Genomic DNA, 20,918 nt, shown 5'->3' with positions numbered 1-20,918 from the left:
CTCCCGGGCCGCCCACCCGCGGATGCGGATGTTTTAGGGGGACGGCGTCGCCAGGGACCCCGCACCGCCCCGCGTGCTTCCCAAGTCGGCCGCCCCTGCTTCCTGGCAGCTCGCTGCGCACTGCGGCCCCGGGGTGCAGTGGAAAGCGGCGCGGAGAGAGGCCCGCTATCCGCTCCCTCCCGGGGACAGCCGGGCAGGTGCACAGCCGGAGAGGAACCCCGGCCCGAGCAGGGAGCCGCGCAGGCGCGCACCGGCCCTCAGAGCAGTGCCACAGTGCGCACGCGCCGCCGGCGCCCCGGGCCGCCCTCGCGGAGCCCCGCCCCCGGCCCGGAAGTGCGCGGGCATCCGCAAGATGGCGGCCGCAGCGGGCGCGCTGCTGGGCCTCGGCCGCCTGTGGCGCTTGCTGCTCTTCCTCTCTCAGTTCTGCGTTCTGTCTGGCGGTGGTGAGTGAGAGGCCGGGGCCCGCACCGAGGAGGGCGCGAGGCAAGTGGTGCCCCGGGAGCTGCGGGAAGCTGCCGGGCCGAGACGGAGGCGGCGCGGTCGCTGCCGCTGCAGCCGGGGTCTGGCGCGTCCGGGCCGCCGCTCCCGGGCTCGCCCCAGCGCTCTGCGATGGCGAGCGCGGAACCGGATCCCGAGGCCGCGCTCGGTCCCTGGGTGCCCGCAGCCGGCGCTGCGGCCGCGCGGGTCGGTGGCCTGGGGCGTCCCGCGTGTGCCCGCGCGGGCCCGGGTGCGGCCCCGTCTCTGACCGCGGTGTCTTTGCGTTTAGAGCACTCGCAGCCGCTGGCGCAGCCGGTGAAGGATGCGGCCCCCACGCGTGCGTTCACCGCGGCCCCCAGGGCGCCAGGTACCCACGCTTCCTTGCTCGTGTCGTCGTCGTCGTCGCTCGTTTGGCTGCCGTGGCCGCGGGCTCACGCTCCTCGTCTCTCTCTCTCCCGTCCTCGTTCCCCGCGCCCTCCATCCCGTCGCCCGGCCCCCGAGGTTGCGCGCGAGCCCCGCACGCCACCCTCCGCGGGCTGTGTGACGTGGGAGGACCGCGCAGGGCCTGCGGGGACCTGGAGTCGGGTAGGGGAGGAACCTGCGCGCACGGCGGCGTGAGCACCCGGGGCTGAGCGGGCAGCCCTGGGCTCTGCGGGCCCGTCCCCGCCCGGCCCCGTGGTCTCCGTGAAATGACCCGGGTGGCGGTGCTGCAGTGTCAGCAACAACACTGTGCTCGCGTCTAAAACGCAGAGTATTTTTTTTTTTAGAGAAAGCACAAGAAATCCTGTTTCCCAAAGTCGCTCTCAAGAATAGCTGGTTCCACTTTGGCCACGGCTGATTTTCCCAGGTCCTACATCTCTCAGCGTTAGTTTTTCATCTTATAAAGTGGGAGATGTTTTTTCGCGCCCCTGACCCTGCCTGGCATTTTCTGTACGTTGTGTGTACGTGAGACCCTTTCGTGTGTGTGCCTCTTGCGAGGCAGGAGCGGCAGAACCGCACCGAGCCCCGTGCCTCTCGGGGTCCCGTGCGCCTGTTGGGGAGAGAGTGAGCTTCCTGTCGCCTCTCACAGAGACTACCGAAATCCCACCCTACGTGACCAAGTGTCCTAGCAACGGTCTGTGCAGCAGACTCCCTGCGGACTGCATAGACTGCGCCACCAACTTCTCCTGCGTCTACGGGAAGCCTGCCACTTTCGACTGTGCCGTGAAGCCGTCTGTGACCTGTGTCGTAAGTGCTGCAGCTTACTCTCAGCGGTCTGTGTGCCGGAAGCCTCATCTTCAAAGTGCAGTGTAGACTTCTGCAGGGAGAGAGGAGAGATGGATCTTCCATCCACCGCTGGCGCGTTCCCCAAATGCCCGCCACAGCCAGAGCTAGGCAAGGCTGCAGTCAGGAGCCAGGGGCTCCCTCTAGGCCTCCCACATGGGAGGCGGGAACCCAGGCACTTGGGCCATCCTCTGCTGCCTCCAGTATGGAATGCAGGCATCCCAAGTGGTGGCTTTAACCTGCTGTGCCACAGTGCCCACGCCTGTATTTTTAACTGCTCTGAGAAATATATAAATAGAAATGAAATTTAAAGCCCTGCGTTCCTCTCCGTGTCAGATTGCTGCTGTTGCAGTTACCCGGTAACTGTGATCTGTTGTTTCCGCTGGAGTGTGCATGACCAGAGTGTTGCTTTAGGGTTGGAGGAGCGCCCCAGCCCCCCGTGCCAGCGGTGCCCCCGCACTGGGTGCCTGCATTCAGCCTGCTGGCGGATCTGGGGCAGGTGTGGGTCCTGCTGGTGGGTGTCGGGCTCCTCGACGTGTGCAGGGGCCTGGGAGTGTCTTTTTACCAAGGCTGAGCGTTCGAAGGGCTCCGTCCTCTGCAGAGAAGATGGGTTCAGTAACCGCTGCAGTGCCGGGTGGCTGCCTGGTGCCCCGTCTTGTCTACAGTGGATTCCAGGTAGAAGCAGATGTGCCTCTGTTGAAGGTCACTGAGCTGCACATCAGGAATCAAATCCAGGTTCGCCGACCCTGCCCGTGCTGCTGCGGGGAGCCCCTCTGCCTTGCAGCCCTCCTCCGGCGTCTCCCCTGGCGCTCTGCAGCTCGGCCGTCGGTGCGCCTCCACAGGCACTTGGTGGACCAGTAGGCAGCCCAGTGCAGGGGCACCGCTGGCACGGGGGCTTGGGGCTTTCATGTCAGGCGGTTCCCCTGAGATGCCGGGGAGATGTGGAACTCAGAAGCAAGACAGCGCGTTAGACGTAGGAAGCAGCAGGCCGGGCTCGGGGGCCGCGTTCTGCTTCTTCCTGGCCTCTCGGTGCCCGTCAGTGAATGTACTCGTCAGTCCCTTCCAGCCGTCTGGGACTGGGACTGGACAGGTTTTTCTCTTTGTGACAGATTGAGTTAAGCAAAAGAGATGTCAGGATCTCATCACCACAGACAGCCTTGCGTTTGGACTGCACGCCGCATACGCTGGGCGTGTGTTTTTGTGGTGACGGCATCGTACTGTGCATTTGCTGTGCACGCGTGTTTTGGTATCCGTTTGCCTGCCACTTACTGCTGCAGCGCACGTCTGGGGCTTTGGAAATGCGCCCTGCGATCGTGTGGCCTGGCACTGGCCACAGCCCCTGCCTGACGAGTTCCTGTCCTTTGGAAGCAGGATCGAGAGCTGCGGGCCCAGGAGAGCTTCGTCATCAACATGACGTGCCGGTTCTGCTGGCAGCTGCCCGAAACAGACTACGAGTGCACCAGCTCCACCAGCTGCATGGCCGTGTCGTGTCCACGGCAGCGCTACGCCGCCAACTGCACCGTGCGGGACCACATCCATTGCTTGGGTGAGCCGGCGTCCAGGGCAGTCTGGGAGCAGAGTGTGTTGTCCTCTGTGTGTCCTCAAGGGGCTTTAGCCACAGTGCTGAGAAATGAATTTGAACTATTCGATCAGAAACAGCAGATGTGGAGGGTTGCCTAGCCTCGATAATAAACTCAGTGAACCGAAAACAAGCATTCAGATCTGTGCAGTTCTCTTTAAATTTAAAATTCGATAAAACAAGAAGAGGGATGTGAGGTATAAAGTGTAACATAAACACAGCCGTAGCCAGAGGAGCTGAAACAGCCCCGATGCGTGCAGCTGCCTGTGTGTGTCACCTCCGTCCACTCGCTCCTCCCCGTCCTCGGAGACCCACGCACTTCTGTCTTTACCATCCTACTTCCTTTTCAGAATTGCCTAGAGTTCTGTTGTGTGCGTAATAGCGAATGAGACACTCTTCAGGGGACAGTCTTGGCATAGCTGGTTGGGCTCTGCCTGTGACACCGGCATCCCACGTGGGCACCAGTTCCAGTCCTGGCCGCTCCACTTCCGATCCAGCTCCCTGCTAATGTACCTGGGAAGGCGGTGGAAGATGGCCCAAGTACTTGTGCCCCAGCACTCATGTGGGAGACCCGGATGAAGTTCCAGGCTCCTGATTTTTGCTTGGTCCAGCCTGAGCTGTTGCAACCACTTGGGGAGGGAACGAGCGGATGGAAGATCTTTCTGTCTGTAACTCTGCCTTTCAAATAAGTAAATCTAAAAGCAAACAAACCCATGCTCTTTAGTGCACATTTTAGGTGTTTAGACAGTGACACCAGGCTGTGGTAATGGAACTTCCTTTTTCCTGTCCACATACAGCTCAGATTCTTGTAGGAATTTCTCTTTTTTGACCTAAGACTGTGTCAGTCTCTCCATTCGCCTGGGAATTGGATTATTTGCTGTCGACATTTCTGTCCCAGCTCCTGGTTGCACGTGTGCAGGGGTATGCGGCAGGGGTGAGGTAGACTCAGCTTGACAGGTTTTCCCTATGGCCCGCCCGTTGTCCCAGGGCGACGAGTGCGGGACATGGGGCGTTGAAGCGTGGTCATCGCTCTGGCTTGCTGTTGCTGTGGGGGTGTGTCTGTCTGTCCTCTCTTAGGCTACCCTGCGGTCCTGAGAGCGGGCGGTAACTCCCCTCCCTGACAGGATGGAGTCGGTGCTCGCAAAGGAAAAGGTCCACTGTGCTGTCCACCGTGGGGCACACTTCTTACTGTACTGTAAAGAGAGCTGACTTGCTTTAAAATTCTAACTTGGAAGGCCATTACGTACAGTGCAGGATCCCTGTGAGAGTATGTTTATGTCCTTGGTTCTCAGTGGAGTGTTTTCTTTATTTTTTTCTTTAAGGGAACCGTACATTTCCCAAGATGCTCTACTGCAATTGGACCGGAGGCTACAAGTGGTCTACCGCTCTCGCGCTCAGGTAAACTCCTGTCTGCTGAGTTAAATGTGTGTCGCACACCTGGCGTCAGTGCGCTCTCAGACACTGAGCTGTGTGTCCCTCCTGCGCTCGCGTCTGCCCCATGTCATAGACTCTGGAGAGTGTAGGCCATCAGACCAGCGCCTTTCTGGAGTTCAGTGGGAGGCTGGCTTAACTGAGCAATTAAAAACCAGGTACAGTTTTCTGTCCTGAACATGCCTGGGGTAAGTAAAATGCTACAGAGTTTTAAAATAGGTTTATGATACATTTTTAACACTTTATAAAAGTGACACAATGCTCAGTATCAAAAACCAGAGAAAATAAGAATAAAAGCATGAGAATCACCTGTGATTTCACCCTTCAGAGGTTGTAGACCTGTGATCCCCACCTAACAATGGGCTTGCATTTGCTGAAGCCTTCAGTGTTTAAACAGGTCTCTGCAGGTGGGGTCTGGCCGTGACAGTCTGGTTAGTTGCACTGTGTCCAGTTGCAGTCTCAGGGTGCGAGCTGGACACACCGAGGCCTGCACGGTGGCACAGGGCAGAGTTTCTTGACCTCACACTGGTTACAGTTTGGGCAAAGTCATTCTTTACCTGTGTATACAGTAGGATGTTAGCAGCACCCCAGCCACTCTCTGCTACTAGCTGTCAGTCACAGATACCGCTGCCAGTGGTGACGGTGAGAGCGTCTCCAGATGTGGCCAGGTATCCCCCCAGGGCCTGAGGTGGCCCCTGTCTGTCGAGATCCACTGCAGCCGGGTTAGGCCAGGGAGCAGGAAGGATGGGGCAGGGCCTCGCTGGGAAATGGGCCGTGATGGTGAGGCCGGATATCTGGCCTCAGTCTTTGCCGCAGTTCAGGTGTGGACTGACAGCTGACTGACTTAAAAAAAAACAACTTTAATGTAGGGTCATTTTAGATTTATAGGAAACTTACAGAGTTCTGTGTACCCCTCACCTGGTTTCCCCAGTACTGTTAATGACTTACATCACCAAAAACGCTTAACAGCCACTCCTAAGATTCAGAGTCGTTTCTCAGAGCTCGAAGGCCTCACCGGAGGTGATGCTCAGGGTTTTGGGAGGTGCGGCCGGCCTGTGCATCCTACAGTGTTGAGTCCCGATTCCCACCGTCGGATGCCGAGGTCTCCGGGTTTGCGGGAGGTGCGGCCGGCCTGCGGCACCCGACGGCATTGAGTCCCCGATCCCCGCCGACGGGTGCCAAGGTCCCTCGTCTACAGCAGCGTAGTGTTTGCACAGGCGCACACATACCGCTGTGTGCTTAGATTGTGAATAATCCCTGATACAATATAAAGGCTTCCTACTTAGCTGTCACGCTGTGTTCCTTAGGGGATAATGGCAGGAGGAAAAGTCTGTGTGTGTTCACACACACAGTTTTTTTCTTCTGAAGTACATGTCGTCTGGATACAGAGGGCTGAGCATGCGGGATTGGGGGGGTGGGACAGGCACCCATCCAGCAGGGCTGGCCTTAGGGTGGGCATTGCTGGAACTGCCTCACGACCACTGCTCTCTCTGCTGCTGTGAGTTTTTCCGTTGTTGTTAGGTCCTAGGGTTTGAAAGGACCTTAGGAGAGGAGTGGTCTGGGTCAGCTCCTGGCCCCGTCAGTGCACTTTCTGCTGGGTTGGCCTCTGCTGGGTTTTGATGCTGAAAAGCAAGATGAACTGCTTATCTGTACGAGGGAACATAGGAGGTCCCAGTGTACTTAAAATGGTGTGTTTACTGCTAACGTCCAAGCCGTCTCTACCCCGGTCGTTCGGTGCTGGTGCCATCTGTGTTCTTACTGAGGGCTCTGACCGTTTGCGCCTCTTCGCGCGCAGCCGGGGGTGGTTGGTGAGCCCCGCGGGCTGCAGGGGCACCGGGTCTCACACTGCCCACTGCTGTTGCAGCATCACCCTGGGCGGCTTCGGAGCGGATCGCTTCTACCTGGGCCAGTGGCGGGAAGGCCTCGGCAAGCTCTTCAGCTTCGGGGGCCTGGGCATCTGGACGCTCATCGACGTCTTGCTGATCGGGGTCGGCTACGTGGGCCCCGCAGATGGCTCCCTGTACATCTAGCTGCGGCGCGTGCTTCGAGGGAGCGCGCCCTGTGTCCCCTGGATGGATGGGCGGGAGGGACGTCGGTCTGTTCTACGTACAGCATCTGTACTTTGCTTGCCTTGATGAAGGTAATAAAGAGGAAACGGAACACTGAAGCGTGCTAACCCGGGATTTGCTTTTATTTGCCTGAAGTATATTTTTTTTTCTGTGAAAAAGCGTGAACTTATTTAAACCGGAAGAACACATTCTGCAGTGAGAGAACGCAGTGCCTTTGTCTCGTGCTTGAGCTGCCTGTGTCACTGCGTCTCCTGTCTGGTGTGCTCTGCCTGGAGCCCCGGTGGTTGCAGGGAATGGGTGGGTGGGTGGGGGGTCTTCTGTGAGCTCGGGAAAGAGACCCGCTCAGCTTCTCTGTACGTTCTGCAGGGTCCCAGCCGTGCAGCGTCCTTGTATGTGACTTTGTGGAGTAACTACAGAAATGTGGGTCCTATTCGGCAGTAATACGGAAGGTTGCAAGAATGCTGGAGTGTGAATAAAAGTGTGACCTCAGGAAATACCAGGAGCCTGTTTCTGTGTGTTCTGTGTCGGCAGCATCCTGAGTTAATGTTTCTTCTGCGCTTCGCTTCATCCCTGCAGCACCTGGGCTGTTCCTGCAGTCGCCGTTGTCGCAGTGTTAGACGTTAGCATGCGGTGGAGCTGTCGTCTTCATTGGAGAGCAGAGCAGTTATTCATTCAAAATGGTTTGCTCTCGGGTTGTTTCTGGAACAAATGTCTTGGTGGTCTTGCTTTCCAGTTAGGGTGTCTGAGGACTGAGTACTGCGACTCAGGTTGCCTGAAAGGGGCGCACAGTCAGTCCGTAGGGTGATGACTTGTCCTGAGGACTGGGCGACACATCTGCTGTCCTTTCTTTAGTGCAATCCGGTAACAGTTCCAGTCCTGGGCTGTAGGTGGCGCCTCCACATCACATTTGCTTTCCTGTTCTCATTTCCGAAATAGCAGATGCTAAACCCTTTTTCCCTAGGAAGTTGTCACGGGGCAGGGGCAGTGCTGCGGGAAGGGCTGGACCCCTCTCTGCAGGAGCAGACACACACTTTGTCTCATCCAGGAGACGTGGATGAGCAGGCGATAACTAGAAGAGGAGCTGCCCCTGCAAGTAGCCGATGAACGCGCTTTCCTCCAAGCCTGCTCCGCGTTCAGCTCTGTGCAGAAGAGAGTCTCTTTCACAGTTCCTGTTGAGCAGCCACGCGAGGTGGAGCCCCGGAGTCCCTTGGCCCCTGGAGGAGATAACGTAGCACCACCCGTCTCCACGGCCTCGGAGCCTGGGGTCCATCGTGAGGCTGCAGTGTCTGGCGAAAGCTCAAAGCCCAAGTCTAGGAGGCGAGTGAGTGACTTGTTCCCGAATCCTAGAATGTCTGCACGAGGGCTAGCCTGGGAACCTGCTGGATGGGAACCAGTCAGGGTGCTTTGTGTGGAGGCCTGGGCAGGGCCAATGGCCTGTGAGACAATCGCAGGAAACATGCAGACTTCAAACCGGTTTATGAAAGATGGCCTCACCCGTGGCCCTAAGGAAGCTACAGAACAAAACTACAGATTCCAAGGGCACCAAGGACGGTAGGTTCTGTGGGGAGCAACCGGACTAGACTGAGTTACTGGAATTAAGACTTATTCTATGCATCTGCTCTCCCACAATATGGCGCTGGGAGAGAAGTAAACAGCTTCCGCACAGCTGCCTCCAGTTCAACCAATTAACTGTAGGACTTGCTCCTGATTGGAGAGCAGCGTACTCGGCGTGTGGGCAGCCGAGTTGGGATTGGCGGAGGAGGACTATAAAGGAGGAGAGAGACGGCATGCACCAGGAACATCTATGGGGAACATCTAAGGGAACCCGTGCAGCCCCCGAGAAAGCCGGCCGGCGGTGTGCCGCTCCCCTGCGGAAGTGGGGAATGTGGCCAGGGGGAACTGCCCTTCCACGGAGGTGGAAGGGATAGTAGCCAACCCGGGAAGAACCAGCAGCAAACCCGGGGAGGGCCGAGCAGACGAAAGAACAGCGCAGGGTCTTGTGTTGTTCCTCCATGAAGAGGGGGAGCGACATAATGGTGCCGTGACTCGGATATGAAGCCTAGGCAGGGTTCAGTGTTGCTCCTCCACGAAGAGGGGGAGTGACAGGTTCGAGCTCTGGAGCAAATCCCATGGGCTTCTGCTGGCAGCAGGCTGGCCTTCCCTGTCCCAGCGTGGTCCTCGTCCACTTGGGGGCTGCGGTAACACGTGCCGTCCATGCTGTGGCTCGGGTGAACTTTCTCAGGGCTTGGAGGCTCGGGGAGTGCGAAGTCCAGGCACCAGCAGGTCAAGCTGCCGGTCAAGGCCTGCTTCCTGGCAGCCAGCACCCCCTGCGTGTCCTCACATGGTGGGAGTGGGGGCGCCTCTGGGCTTCTTTAATAAGGGCGTGCATCCTATTCATGAAGATTCCACCCCCACCACCTGGCCACCTCCCAACGGCCCCACCTCCTAGTGCATCGCCAGGTGGTTGAGGATTTCAACACAGGAATCCCACCCCACCCCACCCCCCGTACATGTGTTTACCAGCCTGGGAACCCTAGCAGCCAGCCAGCCTCTGCCGATGGCTCTCTGGGTGCTTGGGGTTTATCAGAGCATCGTACCATCTGTCGTCATTTTGTCCTAAGAATCTCCCTCGCATTGTCAGCACTCTTCCCTTCACCCGGTGGATCCTCGTGGGAAGGTGCCGGGTTTGTTTCACCTATTATCCCCAGCACAATGTTGCGCACACACAGGCTCATATATTTTCCAAGTGACTAATGCCAGGGGAGTCTTGGAGGTTTCGAAGCGGTTGTGTGGAATTCCAGGGACTGGTGGTTGAGGTGGCTGCCGGGAGAAAAGAGAGAGAAATTGGCTTCGAGTAAATATTTGTCGCCAGCACCATGTTGATGAGATTTCTGCAAATTACTAAGGAGCGGGTCTGCTCTGTGGTGCTTGTAAAAGATACTTTTCAGAGATCGTACGCTTCAAGATTTAAAAATGTCCTCTTTATGCCACATAACTTTCTTAAATTTTTTTTATATCATATGCCAGAATTGCATTTATTTTTGGTGCACCATCAGTTAAGGAATTTGCAAATGATTTTATCCCATAAGCAGTGAATGGAAAATGAGCTTTCTCTGCTGCAGCCTTTCACATACAACATCAAGAAAACTGAAAAAGTGGATACAGATTCCTTCTCTCCTGCTGTCCATGGGCGTATTTGATGAAGGCAGTTCTGAAAATTTCAGTTTTTCTTTTTTTGAGAGGTAGAAGGGGAGCGACAGAGCTCCCATCTGCTGGTTCACACTCAATGCCCGTAACAGCTGGGGCTGGGCCAGACCAGAGCCAGGAGCCATCCAGCTGTCCCACGTGGGCAGCAGGGACCCAGCTAGAGCCATCTCCTGCTGCCCCTGGAGTGTGCCTTAGCAGGAACTAGGAATCCTGGGCTTCCCACTTGAACCCAGGTACTGCGGGGTGGGGGGTGGGGGGCGCTGACCACTTGACCACTAAGCCAGATGCCTGCCCCTGCCAGCACTTGTGGTTGTGAGTGTCGCTAGTACATAACGGGCATATATATTTCATTTTTGTTGTATGTGCTTACAGTGTAAATGTGATTTTTTTGGTGTAAAGTGAAATGGCTCCTCCAGTCAAGCAAATTAACATGTACATCATGTCACATAGGTAGCCTTTTTGTGTGGTAAGAGCACTTAAAATTTACTCTCCTAGCAAATTTCCAAATTTCTAGTATTCAATACACTAAGTGTAGCCTTCATGCTGTACTTCAGATTTCTAAGTTTAACTTGGTGACCTTGGTAGGAATTCTTGGATGTGAAGGATTGAGATTGCCTTCTGTAGACGCCCCACTTCTGTGCAGAATACAGAAGTGTTGCTTGGGACAGGCCCCTGAAGGCAGGGCTCTGGTCCTCTGCGGTCGCCCAGTTCGAGAGCCCCGCCTGGCACACGGCAGGTACTCCAGGGGTGAGGTGGACGCCTAGAAGCACTGGTGAGAATTCTTTGACAGTGGCACAATCAAATACTCAACAGCACAAACAATGTAGAAAAGCCAGCATCTCCTTCCTGTAAACAGCAAAGAAACAAAAACACAGCAGCAAGCCAGAGGCGACAGCCAAGTGGCCAAAAGGTCCGAAAGTGGTGAGTCGGGAGGGAGAAATGCGTGGCTCAGGTGTGCAAGGCTGCTCCGGCAAGATCCAGGAACCCGCACTGGCAAGAGAGAAACAGGTTGCAGAGGAAATTGGTCAGGTGGTCAAGTGGCCAGAGGAAATTGGGGTATCCTGTCCTTTCCCTGTTCCCACCGGGGGTAGTGCAAAGGCTGCTGGGAAGAGAGCCATGAGCGAGGGCTGCTGAGCAAGCAGGAGGTACTCTGATGAACATGGGGCTTCCATGCAGAGCCAAAGAAAAGATCAAAGCCCGGGATGACCCCTTGGGCCATGAAACAGTCCCCAGCCAGGCCAAGATAACCTTCCTTCTGGGTATGTTGAAAATCTTAGTAAAGACCAGAAACCAGATACTGTAGCAAAAAAACTGTCTTAGCTCTTCCTGCCTCACCACAGCCAACAGGCCACAGAGCACTGAACAGAACACAAAATACAGCTTCCAGAGCGCCCAGGAATTACTCACATGAGGTCATGAAGTTTCCACGTTACACAAGAACAAAATGAAATGACATTCACACCCACCAGAGCGACCTATAATAAAAACGACAATAACTAGGGTTGGGAGGATGTGGAGAAATTGGAACCCCCATATGTGGCTGGTGGAAGCATGCAGTGGCGTGGCCACCTTGGAAAGCAGTCTTGCAGTTCTTAAAACTGTGAAACGAGTTACCACATGACTCAGCAGCTCCACTTCTGACGTCTGCCTAGAGAAATAAAGATATATGTGGACTCAGATTTGCAGCAGCATTACAGTAAAAATCTGGAAAGCACCCAGATGTCCAGGCAGTGAATAATGCTATGAACAAGATGTGGTAAATCCATACAATGGAATAGTATTCTATCATAAAAATGAGGTACTGGGGCCGGCGCTGTGGCTTAGCGGGTAAAGCCACCGCCTGCAGGGCTGGCATCCCATATGGGCACTGGTTCGAGTCCCAGCTGCTCCACTTCCAATCCAGCTCTCTGCTGATGGCCTGGGAAAGCAGTAGAAGATGGCCCAAGTCCTTGGGCCCCGGCATCCATGTGGGAGACTTGGAAGAAGCTCCTGGCTCCTTGCTTTGGATCAGCCCAGCTCCAGCCATTGCAGCCATTTGGGGAGTGAACCATCGGATGGAAGTCTCTCTCTCTCTCTCTCTCTCTCTCTCTCTCTCTCTGCCTCTACCTCTCTTAAGTCTGCCTTTCAAATAAATAAATAAATCTCGGCGGGGGAAAAGATTTATTTTAAAAAGAGATACTCTTACATGCTAAACCTGAAAACAGTGCTAAGAAAGGACTCAGCACCCGTACGGCAGAGGGCACGCGAGAACACAGGGGGCGGAGGGGCAGTGTGCACAGCAGAGGGGAAGCGCTCATCTTGAAGATCTCACCTAAGAAACAGAAGACAAGTCCCTGCAGAGCCCTTGTGCCATGGGCTGCTCTCGGGCGCCCTTTGTTCGGCCAAGACACCGAGCCTGTACTCAGGGCCGGCACCTCCCTCGGCATCTGGAGGGGCAGCAGTGAGCAAGCTCTCCTTTCTGGGAGCTCCCGTTCTCTGTGCACAGACACAGGCACCGCGGTACTGAGCCTTGCACGCCCGCCGTCCGGGGAGCACGTGGACTTGCGCTCACTGTAGTGGATATGGCTTCTGGGTGTGGATGTGCCTCCCAAGGCTTATTTGCTGCTTCTGATCAAAGAGCTCATTTTTCACAGAAAAAGAAACGCGGCACCAAGTGTGACTTCATGCTGAGAAAATGGAAAATGGCTTTTGATAGCCAGGCTGTGATTTTAATCATAAATACCAAGAAAACTCACAGGATGCAAACAGTACTCCCCACAGCCGGTTCTTTCTTTTTTTAGATTTATTTAGTTGAAAGAGTTACAGAGAGAGAAGGAGAGACAGCGAGATCTATCCACTGGTTCACCCTTGTCGTCACCATTGCAGCCAGGGCTGGGCCACAGCTTTGCCCGCTGTGCCACAGTGCTGCTGCCTACCCCCACCTCCCAGTGTAGTAACATAGAATCCTGGGTTGAGAAATTTCTCATTCTTAGTATAAGCAATGCTATAAGTTTCCCTCTAACCTGAATCTGTTTTTTTTTTTTTTTAGATTTTTTTTTTTTAGATTTTATTTATTTACTTATTTATTTGACAGGTAGAGTTATAGACAGTGAGAGAGACAGAGAGAAAGGTCTTCCTTCCGTTGATTCACCCCCCCAAATGGTCGCCATGGCCGGCACTGCACCAATCCGAAGCCAGGAGCCAGGTGCCTCTTCCTGGTCTCCCACGCAGGTGCAGGGGCCCAAGCACTTGGGCCATCCTCCACTGCCCTCCCGGGCCACAGCAGAGAGCTGGACTGGAAGAAGAGCAACCGGGACTAGAACATATGGGATGCCGGCACCGCAGGTGGAGGACCAACCAAGTGAGCCACGGCGCCGGACCCCTCTAACCTGAATAATCTTACAAATTTTGTCATAGGAAAAAAAGTTTCCTAATTCCACTTTTAACTACCTCTTTGACTCCAGGATTATTTTTAAATGTACCTTTTGATTTCCAAATATATGGGGATTGTCAAGTTTCTTTTTGTAATGAATTTCATTGTGGTTAGAGAATAAAATTTGTGTTATTCCAAGTCTTTCAAACATGTCGGTCTACTTGCTGAGTCAAGTATGGCCTAGCATGCACTTGAACGCGCTCCGCAGCCCCAGGGAAACCAACGGGCCAGGCTGGTCGAGAGTATCTTTTAGGATCCCTACCTCCCCGCCAATCTCTGTCTCCACAGTCTAGCAGTGACTGATGGGGGACTGTTGTAGTTTCCAACCATAATAGTGGGTCTGTGTGTTGGTCTTTTCAGTTCTGTTAACTTTTATTAATGTATTTTGAGAATCTTTTGTAGGCATATGCTTTTAGGATTCTGATGTTTCCCTTTTTATTGTGGTAAAATACCCATAACACCATTTTGTTTATTCATTTGAAAGACAAAGTTACAGAGAGGCAGAGAGAGAGAGAGTGAGAGAGAGAGAGAGAGAGAGATCCTCCATCTGCTGGTTCACTCCCCAAATGGCCACAGTGGCCAGAGCTGGGCCGATCCAAAGCCAGGAGCCAGAAGCTTCTTTCGGGTCTCCCACATGGATGTGGGGTCCCAAGCACTTGGCCACCTTCCACTGCTTTCCCAGGCCATAGCCGAGAGCTGGACCAGAAGTAGAGCAGCCGAGACTCCAACCAGCGCCCATAGGGGATGCTGGCACTGCAGCCGACTATTTTACCCGCTAGGCCACAGCACTGGCCCTCATAACACCACTGTAACCAATTTTAGGTATACAGTTCAGTGTCATGTCGTTGCACAACTCTCAACATCAGTCTCGAAATGTTTTGTCTTCCGAGAATGAAACTCTATATCATTAAAGCGTAACTCCCAATCCTCTACCCTCAGATCCTTGCGACTACCGTTGTATTTTCTACCTCTGTGAATTTGTTCCAGTTTTCTCGCAATAGTAGAGCCATCTAGTGTTTGTCCCTTTGTGTCACTTCCCGTAATGTCTTCAGGGTTCATCCATATTGTAGCATGTGTCAGAATTTTATTCCTTCCTAAGAGTAAATAATATTCTAGATTGTATGTAAATATATAATTACATGAATATACCACGTTTTGTTTATTCATTGATGATGGACATTAGCAATGTTTCTACCTTGTAGCTATTGTGAGTAATGCTGCTATGAACCCTGACATGCAAATATCTGTTCTAATTCCTGCTTTCAAGATTTCATTTCTTGGGGCCATATGTTGTGATGTAGAGGGTAAAGCTGCCATATGGGCGCCGGTTCAAGTCCCAGCTGCTCCACTTCGATCCAGCTCCCTGCTAATGCTCCTGAGGAAGCAGTGAGAGATGATCCAAGTCCTTGGACCGCTGCACCCACAAGGGAAACCCAAAAGCTCCTGGCTCCTGGCTTTGGCCTGGTCCAGCTCCAGCTGTGGCAGCCATTTAGGGGGTGAACCTGTAGATGGGTGATCTCTTTCTGTCCTTCACTAACTACCTTTCAAATAATTAATAAATCTTAAAAAAAAAGAAACAGGAACAGCGTGGAGTGAGGTAATTAACATGTACACCTGCAAATTACCACGCCTCTTGTGTCTGGCTGTTAGTTGGCCAGGCCGAGTCCACTGAGCCGGGAGCTGAGTCGGCTGGGCTTTGTGGCCGCGAATGCAGCCTTCAGCGCAGCCAAGGCCTCAGCCTCCCTGCACTGGGGAGCCCCTGCCTGAGCCGAGCGGAGCTGTGGTCCTCGGGGGTCCTCCCCTTTCAACCGCGCTGCCTGCCTCTGCGGCCTGGGGGCTCCCTCTGTGCCCCTCCCCAAGAGAGCAGCGTCCTCACTCGCCCCCCAGTGCTGAGCCTGAGAGCCAGGGGTCTTTCCCGGTGGTCCTGGCCCAGCCTCGTTCTGAGATCCGAGGCCTCAGCTTGAGGCTGTCTCAGTGTTCCTGGCCTTCCCTGTCCCACAGTAGCTGAATCCCCCCAGCCCCGTCCCGTGGGTGGTGCCGGGCAGGCCTCCCGCTTTGTGGGTTGGGTTCCCGCACCCTGGTCCTTCTCCCGGCGACAGGAGGTTTCTGTGTGGACCCCTTGCACAGTGGCGAGCGGGTCTTGCCCTGTGCCCCTGGGGCTCGGGGTTACCCAGCCCCGCCCGGGGTGGGGTGGGGTGGGCTTTGCTCCGTGCTTCCTTGCAAAGCAGTGGGTGCTGCTGTGCCTGTGGGTAGCAGCCTTCACCGCGCAGCCCCGCAGGAGCGCTCCCTGGCTCCTGCCTGCTGTGCGCACCTCTCCTGGGAATTCAGAGATGGTCCCTGGACGCGAACTCCCTGAAGTCCGGGTGCCCCCACTATTCCAGACGTGACCCAGCCCACACGTGGCCTCTAGGGATCTGCCAGAATGTGGCTGGTAGCTTCCTGCCCCGTGGCGGCCACGTGCTTGTCCCCTGCCCCGCCTCCTCCTCCCCCCTCCCAGGAGGCCTGCGCCCCCTGTGGATCTCGGCTTTCTGGCCGCCTTGCACCCTCGGCTCTCTCCATCATGGTTTTCCAGTCCCGTTTAAAAGCTGGAATGACCTGCTTTTCATCACGTTTTGTAGCCTGGTAACCAAGGTCATCAATGGGAGTCACAGTTAAACTTTTATCCTTCAAAAAACATTAAAGGGTCAACATATAATCAGAAGCTAATTTTTTTCTCTTTCCTTTGAAAATCCTTCAATTACTTTAAATTTGTACAAGCTCTCTGTAGCCAATTAGGACAGCATCCCCCATGGACTTTAAGAGACCTTATAATGTGTTTTATTTTCCTTTTATGTTGAATTTGTTTATCTGAGCCAGTTAGTTCTGGAGTGTGCGTGTAACAACAGAACATTTTTGTGATTACTTAATGTTCTAATTCTATGACTAACAAATCACCCAAAGCTCAGTGACTTACAACAGTCACTTATTTTCACAGACCCTGGGGATGGGACATGCAGTGAGCCCAGCACCAGGGCCCTGTGATGCCTGAGCCCCAGCCGCAGGACCCAGGCTGGGCTGGCACCGCGGGAAAGCTCTCGGGCCACGCGCCTGGAGCCTCCTCTCCACGCAGGCCTCTCGAGGAGGTCTCTCTGGGGTGCCGTTTGGGTTTTGCTTTGGTTCGGACAGAGTTCGTCCCCTAAGAGTTCACAGGTTGGAAGCTGGGTGCCCTGGTCAGCGACGTTGGTGGGACCTGTAAGAGGCGGGCCTCGAGCAAGCTGACCAGGTGGTCAGGGCTGCTGCCCTTGGGAGGGGTCAGAGCAGGCCTGGTGACACCCTGACTCATAACAGAGCGAGGCTGGGCACTGAGCTGCTCCCTGGCTTCCTGTCTCGCTGTGGGACCTCTCCCTCCACGCAAGTTCCTACCACGCGATGCCACCTTCCATGAGCCGAGAGACCAGCGCCATGCCTGGAACCACACACTGGATGAAGCGCTCTCTGGGTCTCGGTTCCCTGTAACCAGGATCCCATAGTGTCCAGCGGTTCTTTAAACTGCTCTATGGACAGGGGTCCCCCGTCAAAAGAGTTTCTGTTTTGTTCTTTGTGTTTTCAAGCATCTGTTAACCTCACATCCCTTTTAGGCCCTACCACTTAGCTCTCATCAGCCAAGGGTTTGTATCCCGGGGCCCTACCATGAGACGGTCTGGGAGGAAGGACCCACAGGGGCCCAGCACACATCTGTCCCCGCTGTGACCTTGGATTTGGAAAAGTTTTAGGTAGATAATTTTAGAATCTGAGTTGAGCTAGCGGTCCCCTTGTGCCACCCAAAGAACATGGAGCTGCGGAGAGTCGAGACACTTTTCCCCAACGTTCTGCGATTGACTCTCCGAGTAACAGTCCTGTCTATGCCGCAGGCCGCCCCACATGGCCACTCTGACTTCAGATTATCCTTGGTGGAGCCACATCACTTGCACGCGGTAAGGTGGTCCATGAAGATACAGAGCCTGCAGGTTTGGGCCTGAGAGGGAGACGGATCTGGACCAAGACGATGGCCTGGCCACGATCCCTTGTGAGCCCAAGGGGTCACAGCTGCTTCCTGGAGATGCAGTTCTTAGGCCACCGCGGCACCCACATTTGCTTTTTCCTCTGTGGTCTCCCAGCTCTGTAGGAGAGGACTTCAAAAAAATGGAAACTGGGATTAAAAGATGAATTTGTTTTGATGTAAAACATTTTGAAATCCATGCACGCTTTTTTGTCACAACACACATTTTCCATGAATTTTTTAAAGACGCCCTCAGAGAGGCTGAGTTACTAATCCGAACACCTGAAATGCCCCAGGACCCTAGATTTCCTGGGTGTCGACGTGATGCTCAAAAACATTTCAGATCTTGGGTTTTCAGATTAGATTTGCTCAACTGATGAAGTTTATGCGAGTGTCCCCAGCATTTGGGATGAGGGGGCTCGAACTCCTCTTGCTCAGATGCCCAGTGCGGGGTCTGGACGCAGCCTTGGCCTGAAGCAGCAGGATGTGTCCTCTGTCCTTCCTCCTCCCGGCTGCCGTGGGTGTGCGATGACTTCTGTCACAGAGCCGCACCCCTGGGAGGCAGAGCAGACAGACAGACAATGCCTGAGCCCGGGGCGCGGCTTCCACCCCGGCTCCGCCTTCTCCACGGGGGTGGGGGTGGGGAAGCACAATTCTGTCTTGTTTCAGCCAGTCTTTTCCTGGCAGCCAAGTGCCGGTCCCGCGTCGCGGCCACAGAGTGCTGGGGCGCGGGCACAGCTGATGTCCGGCCACGGAAGAAGGGAATTCTCCCAGGAAGCAGAGAGCCGAGCTCGCTCCTGACACAGCCATGACGGGATCACGCAGTCCGCTCACCATCTCTCTGGTCTGCACGGATAGAGAGGCTGCAGATTACGGAGCGGGCTTGGTGGGCCAGCTCTAACTGTCCCTTCTTCCCCGCACGAGGCCAGGGAGGCGAGAGGCACAGTGGGAGGGGTCTCTGCCTTGACCAGGAGGCGGAAAGCAAAGCAGAGAAAAGCTGAGGCACCAGAGAGCTCCAGATACGTCTCTGCCATCTGTGACCACTTCAGGCCTCAGTTTCTTAATCTGTAAAATGAGAGTATGATTAATAACTCCCTCATAAGGTTGATGAGGACACCAAATGAGACAATTTGTGTATAGCAGTCAGCACAGTGGGCGAGCTCCTTACATAGCCATGCTACTCTGATTGACAAACAGAAGAATTGCCGCGAGTGGGCATGTAGCCACTCTCATGGGATCAGACACCGGCATCCCATGTCAGAGTGCCTGGGTTCGATTCCCAGCTCCGGCTTCTGGCTTCCTGCTAACGCAGGTGCTGGGAGGTGGCCATGATAGCTCAGGTGGTTGGGTTCTTGCCACTGACCAGGACCTGAAGTGAGGTCCCAGCTCCCAGCTTTGTGTCCAGCGCAGCCCTGGCTGCTGGTGGACACTGGGAACCAGGGGATGGGAACTCTCGCCGTGTAGCGTTTCTCTGCCCCTGTAGGAATAAACAAGTACATTGCCAGCTTCTGTGCTTCTCTGCTCCCAGCTTGCTCCTGTCCTCATGGCTGTGGTGCCCCGCATGGTGACAGTCACCGAGAGCCGAGGTCTGGGCTTCGGCTTTGCAGCTTCCGGCTCTCCGTTTACTGTGGGCCCCTAAAAGGGAGCCAGGGACTGAGGGCTGAGTCACGCCAGCTCCAAAGACAGCTGCAGAAGCAGAGCATGAGGTAATGCTGGCACCCACAGGCAAGAACGGCCCACCTGCTGCAGGCCCCCCGACAGGTGGCAGGCAGGGCTTGTAAGGCCGCTGGGTGGGCAGCGGCTCCGAGCACAGGTGGCAGGTGACAGTGTCTGCCAGCCCGAGTCTTCCGCAGAATGGGTGGGGTAAGAGCCCAGCAGTGATTCCAGAGGTTGGGAGGGCCTTGGGTGTGAACTCAGCCAGGGCTCGGAGATGCAGCCCAACTGTGCAGGCCTGCAGCCAGCCGGGTGACAGGCGGGGCGTGTCCCGCCTCCCTGGGCCCCGGCCCCAGCCCGCGCTCCTCCCTCTACGAATGCACTGGACAAATGCTGACGCGATCGATTTTGTGTCAATGAGAGCCACAGCCTCTCATTGATGAGGACGTCCATGCTGGCCACTTTGCTGGACTTGATCCCCGGGCCACTCTTACGAGTGACCTCTGGGAGGAGGAGAGGGGCTGGAAGGCCCAGTGACCCAGAGTCCTTTTCTGCAGGGACCAGACGCCACGGTGACTGCTGGATTCATCCCGTCGGTAGCCCCATGGAGTGACCTGTCTTCCAGTGGGAGGACCCCGGGGTCAGCAAAGGAAAATTAAATTGTGCTTTGAATACTTTGATTAAGGATTAAAAAAGTTTCCAATAAAATGCTGATTTGTAAGTTTGCGTGATTGCAGGAGTAGCCCAAGTACCCGAAACAATTAGATTTCACTTCTCCCTGCTGTGGTAGAATCGGTGAGATGATGCGGCAGGAACCTGGCTCTATCAGGGTCTCCTTTACGGCCTGGGGGCGATGTCTGTGTTTCCACAAAGCCTGCAGCTTCTCAGACACGGTGGGGGGGGGGCATTGTTGTATCCCGTGTCACCACCGTCCCACACTCACACATGGGCACGCACTCTCACATGTCGTCCTGTGTCACCACCATCCCATGATCACACACATGCACACACGCACACGTCGTCCTGTGTCACTGCCGTCCCACGCTCACACACATGCACACACGCACATGTCGTCCTGTGTCACCACCGTCCCACGCTCACACACGGGCACGTACACGCACACGTCCTGTGTCACTGCCGTCCCACGCTCACACACATGCACACGCACACGTCGTCCTGTGTCACTGCCATCCCACACTCATGGGCACGCACTCTCACATGTCCTGTGTCACCACCGTCCCACGCTCACACACGGGCATGCACACTCATATGTCGTCCCATGATCACACACATGTACACACGCACACGTCCTGTGTCACCGCCGTCCCACACTCACACATGGGCACGCACTCTCACGTGTCCTGTGTCACTGCCGTCCCACGCTCACACACGGGCACACACACTCACATACCGTGCCTGCCCTGGGTGGTGATTCGGGTTTTATTTCATGAGTCTGACAGTGCCCATTTGGCTGGCAGTGTCGTGCAGTGGGTGTGGGCTCTGAGGCCCCGTCTGTTGGTCGAGCCATCTCTGTGTGGCTAGGTTATGAAGCAGGAAAGGACCAGTTCTTCATGGCATTTCAGGCTCCAAGTTTTTTCCAAGTGGCCCAAGCGTGTCACATGTATGACGCTGGGCCCAGTGCTCTGTATGACACGGGACATATTCTGAGGCTGCTTTGCTGTATGTACCCCAACTTGCTGGACGATCATGCCACAGTTGGTGCATGTCTGCTCAAAATCTGGCTTCCTGGGCAGGGGTCATGGTGCAGCAGATTAAGCTACCGCTTGGGAGGGTGTGGATATGCATCCC

The 20,918-nt window shown here is 55.1% G+C and overlaps 1 protein-coding gene across 15 annotated transcripts; it reads left to right on the top strand.

Annotated features, from left to right (window-relative positions):
• The first annotated feature begins 339 nt into the window (after window positions 1-339).
• On the top strand, window positions 340-11,471 carry TM2D3 (TM2 domain containing 3). 15 transcript variants are annotated; one of them, XR_016218749.1, is made up of 8 exons: window positions 340-443; window positions 767-844; window positions 1,547-1,704; window positions 3,109-3,286; window positions 4,642-4,717; window positions 6,615-6,890; window positions 7,865-8,374; window positions 8,926-9,436. XR_016218749.1 is itself a non-coding variant. In XM_008269784.5 (6 exons), exons 1-6 carry the CDS (start codon window positions 353-355, stop codon window positions 6,778-6,780), a joined length of 744 nt encoding a protein of 247 aa, XP_008268006.3. In that variant the 5' UTR covers window positions 340-352; the 3' UTR covers window positions 6,781-6,926. The 15 variants fall into 15 exon arrangements, 5 of the variants coding, with proteins under 5 accessions (XP_008268006.3, XP_051678239.2, XP_089167300.1 ...); XR_011380442.2 differs by having other exon boundaries at window positions 3,112-3,286; window positions 7,865-11,471; XR_007910364.3 differs by having other exon boundaries at window positions 7,865-10,471.
• Window positions 11,472-20,918: the final 9,447 nt, after the last annotated feature.

The sequence above is a fragment of the Oryctolagus cuniculus genome, chromosome 12, assembly GCF_051225735.1.
Source record: "Oryctolagus cuniculus isolate XC-2025 breed Fujian yellow rabbit chromosome 12, ASM5122573v1, whole genome shotgun sequence".
Lineage (NCBI taxonomy): Eukaryota > Metazoa > Chordata > Mammalia > Lagomorpha > Leporidae > Oryctolagus > Oryctolagus cuniculus.
The sequence above is the reverse complement of the archived record's forward strand: the minus strand, read 5'-3'. Positions and strand labels throughout refer to the sequence as shown.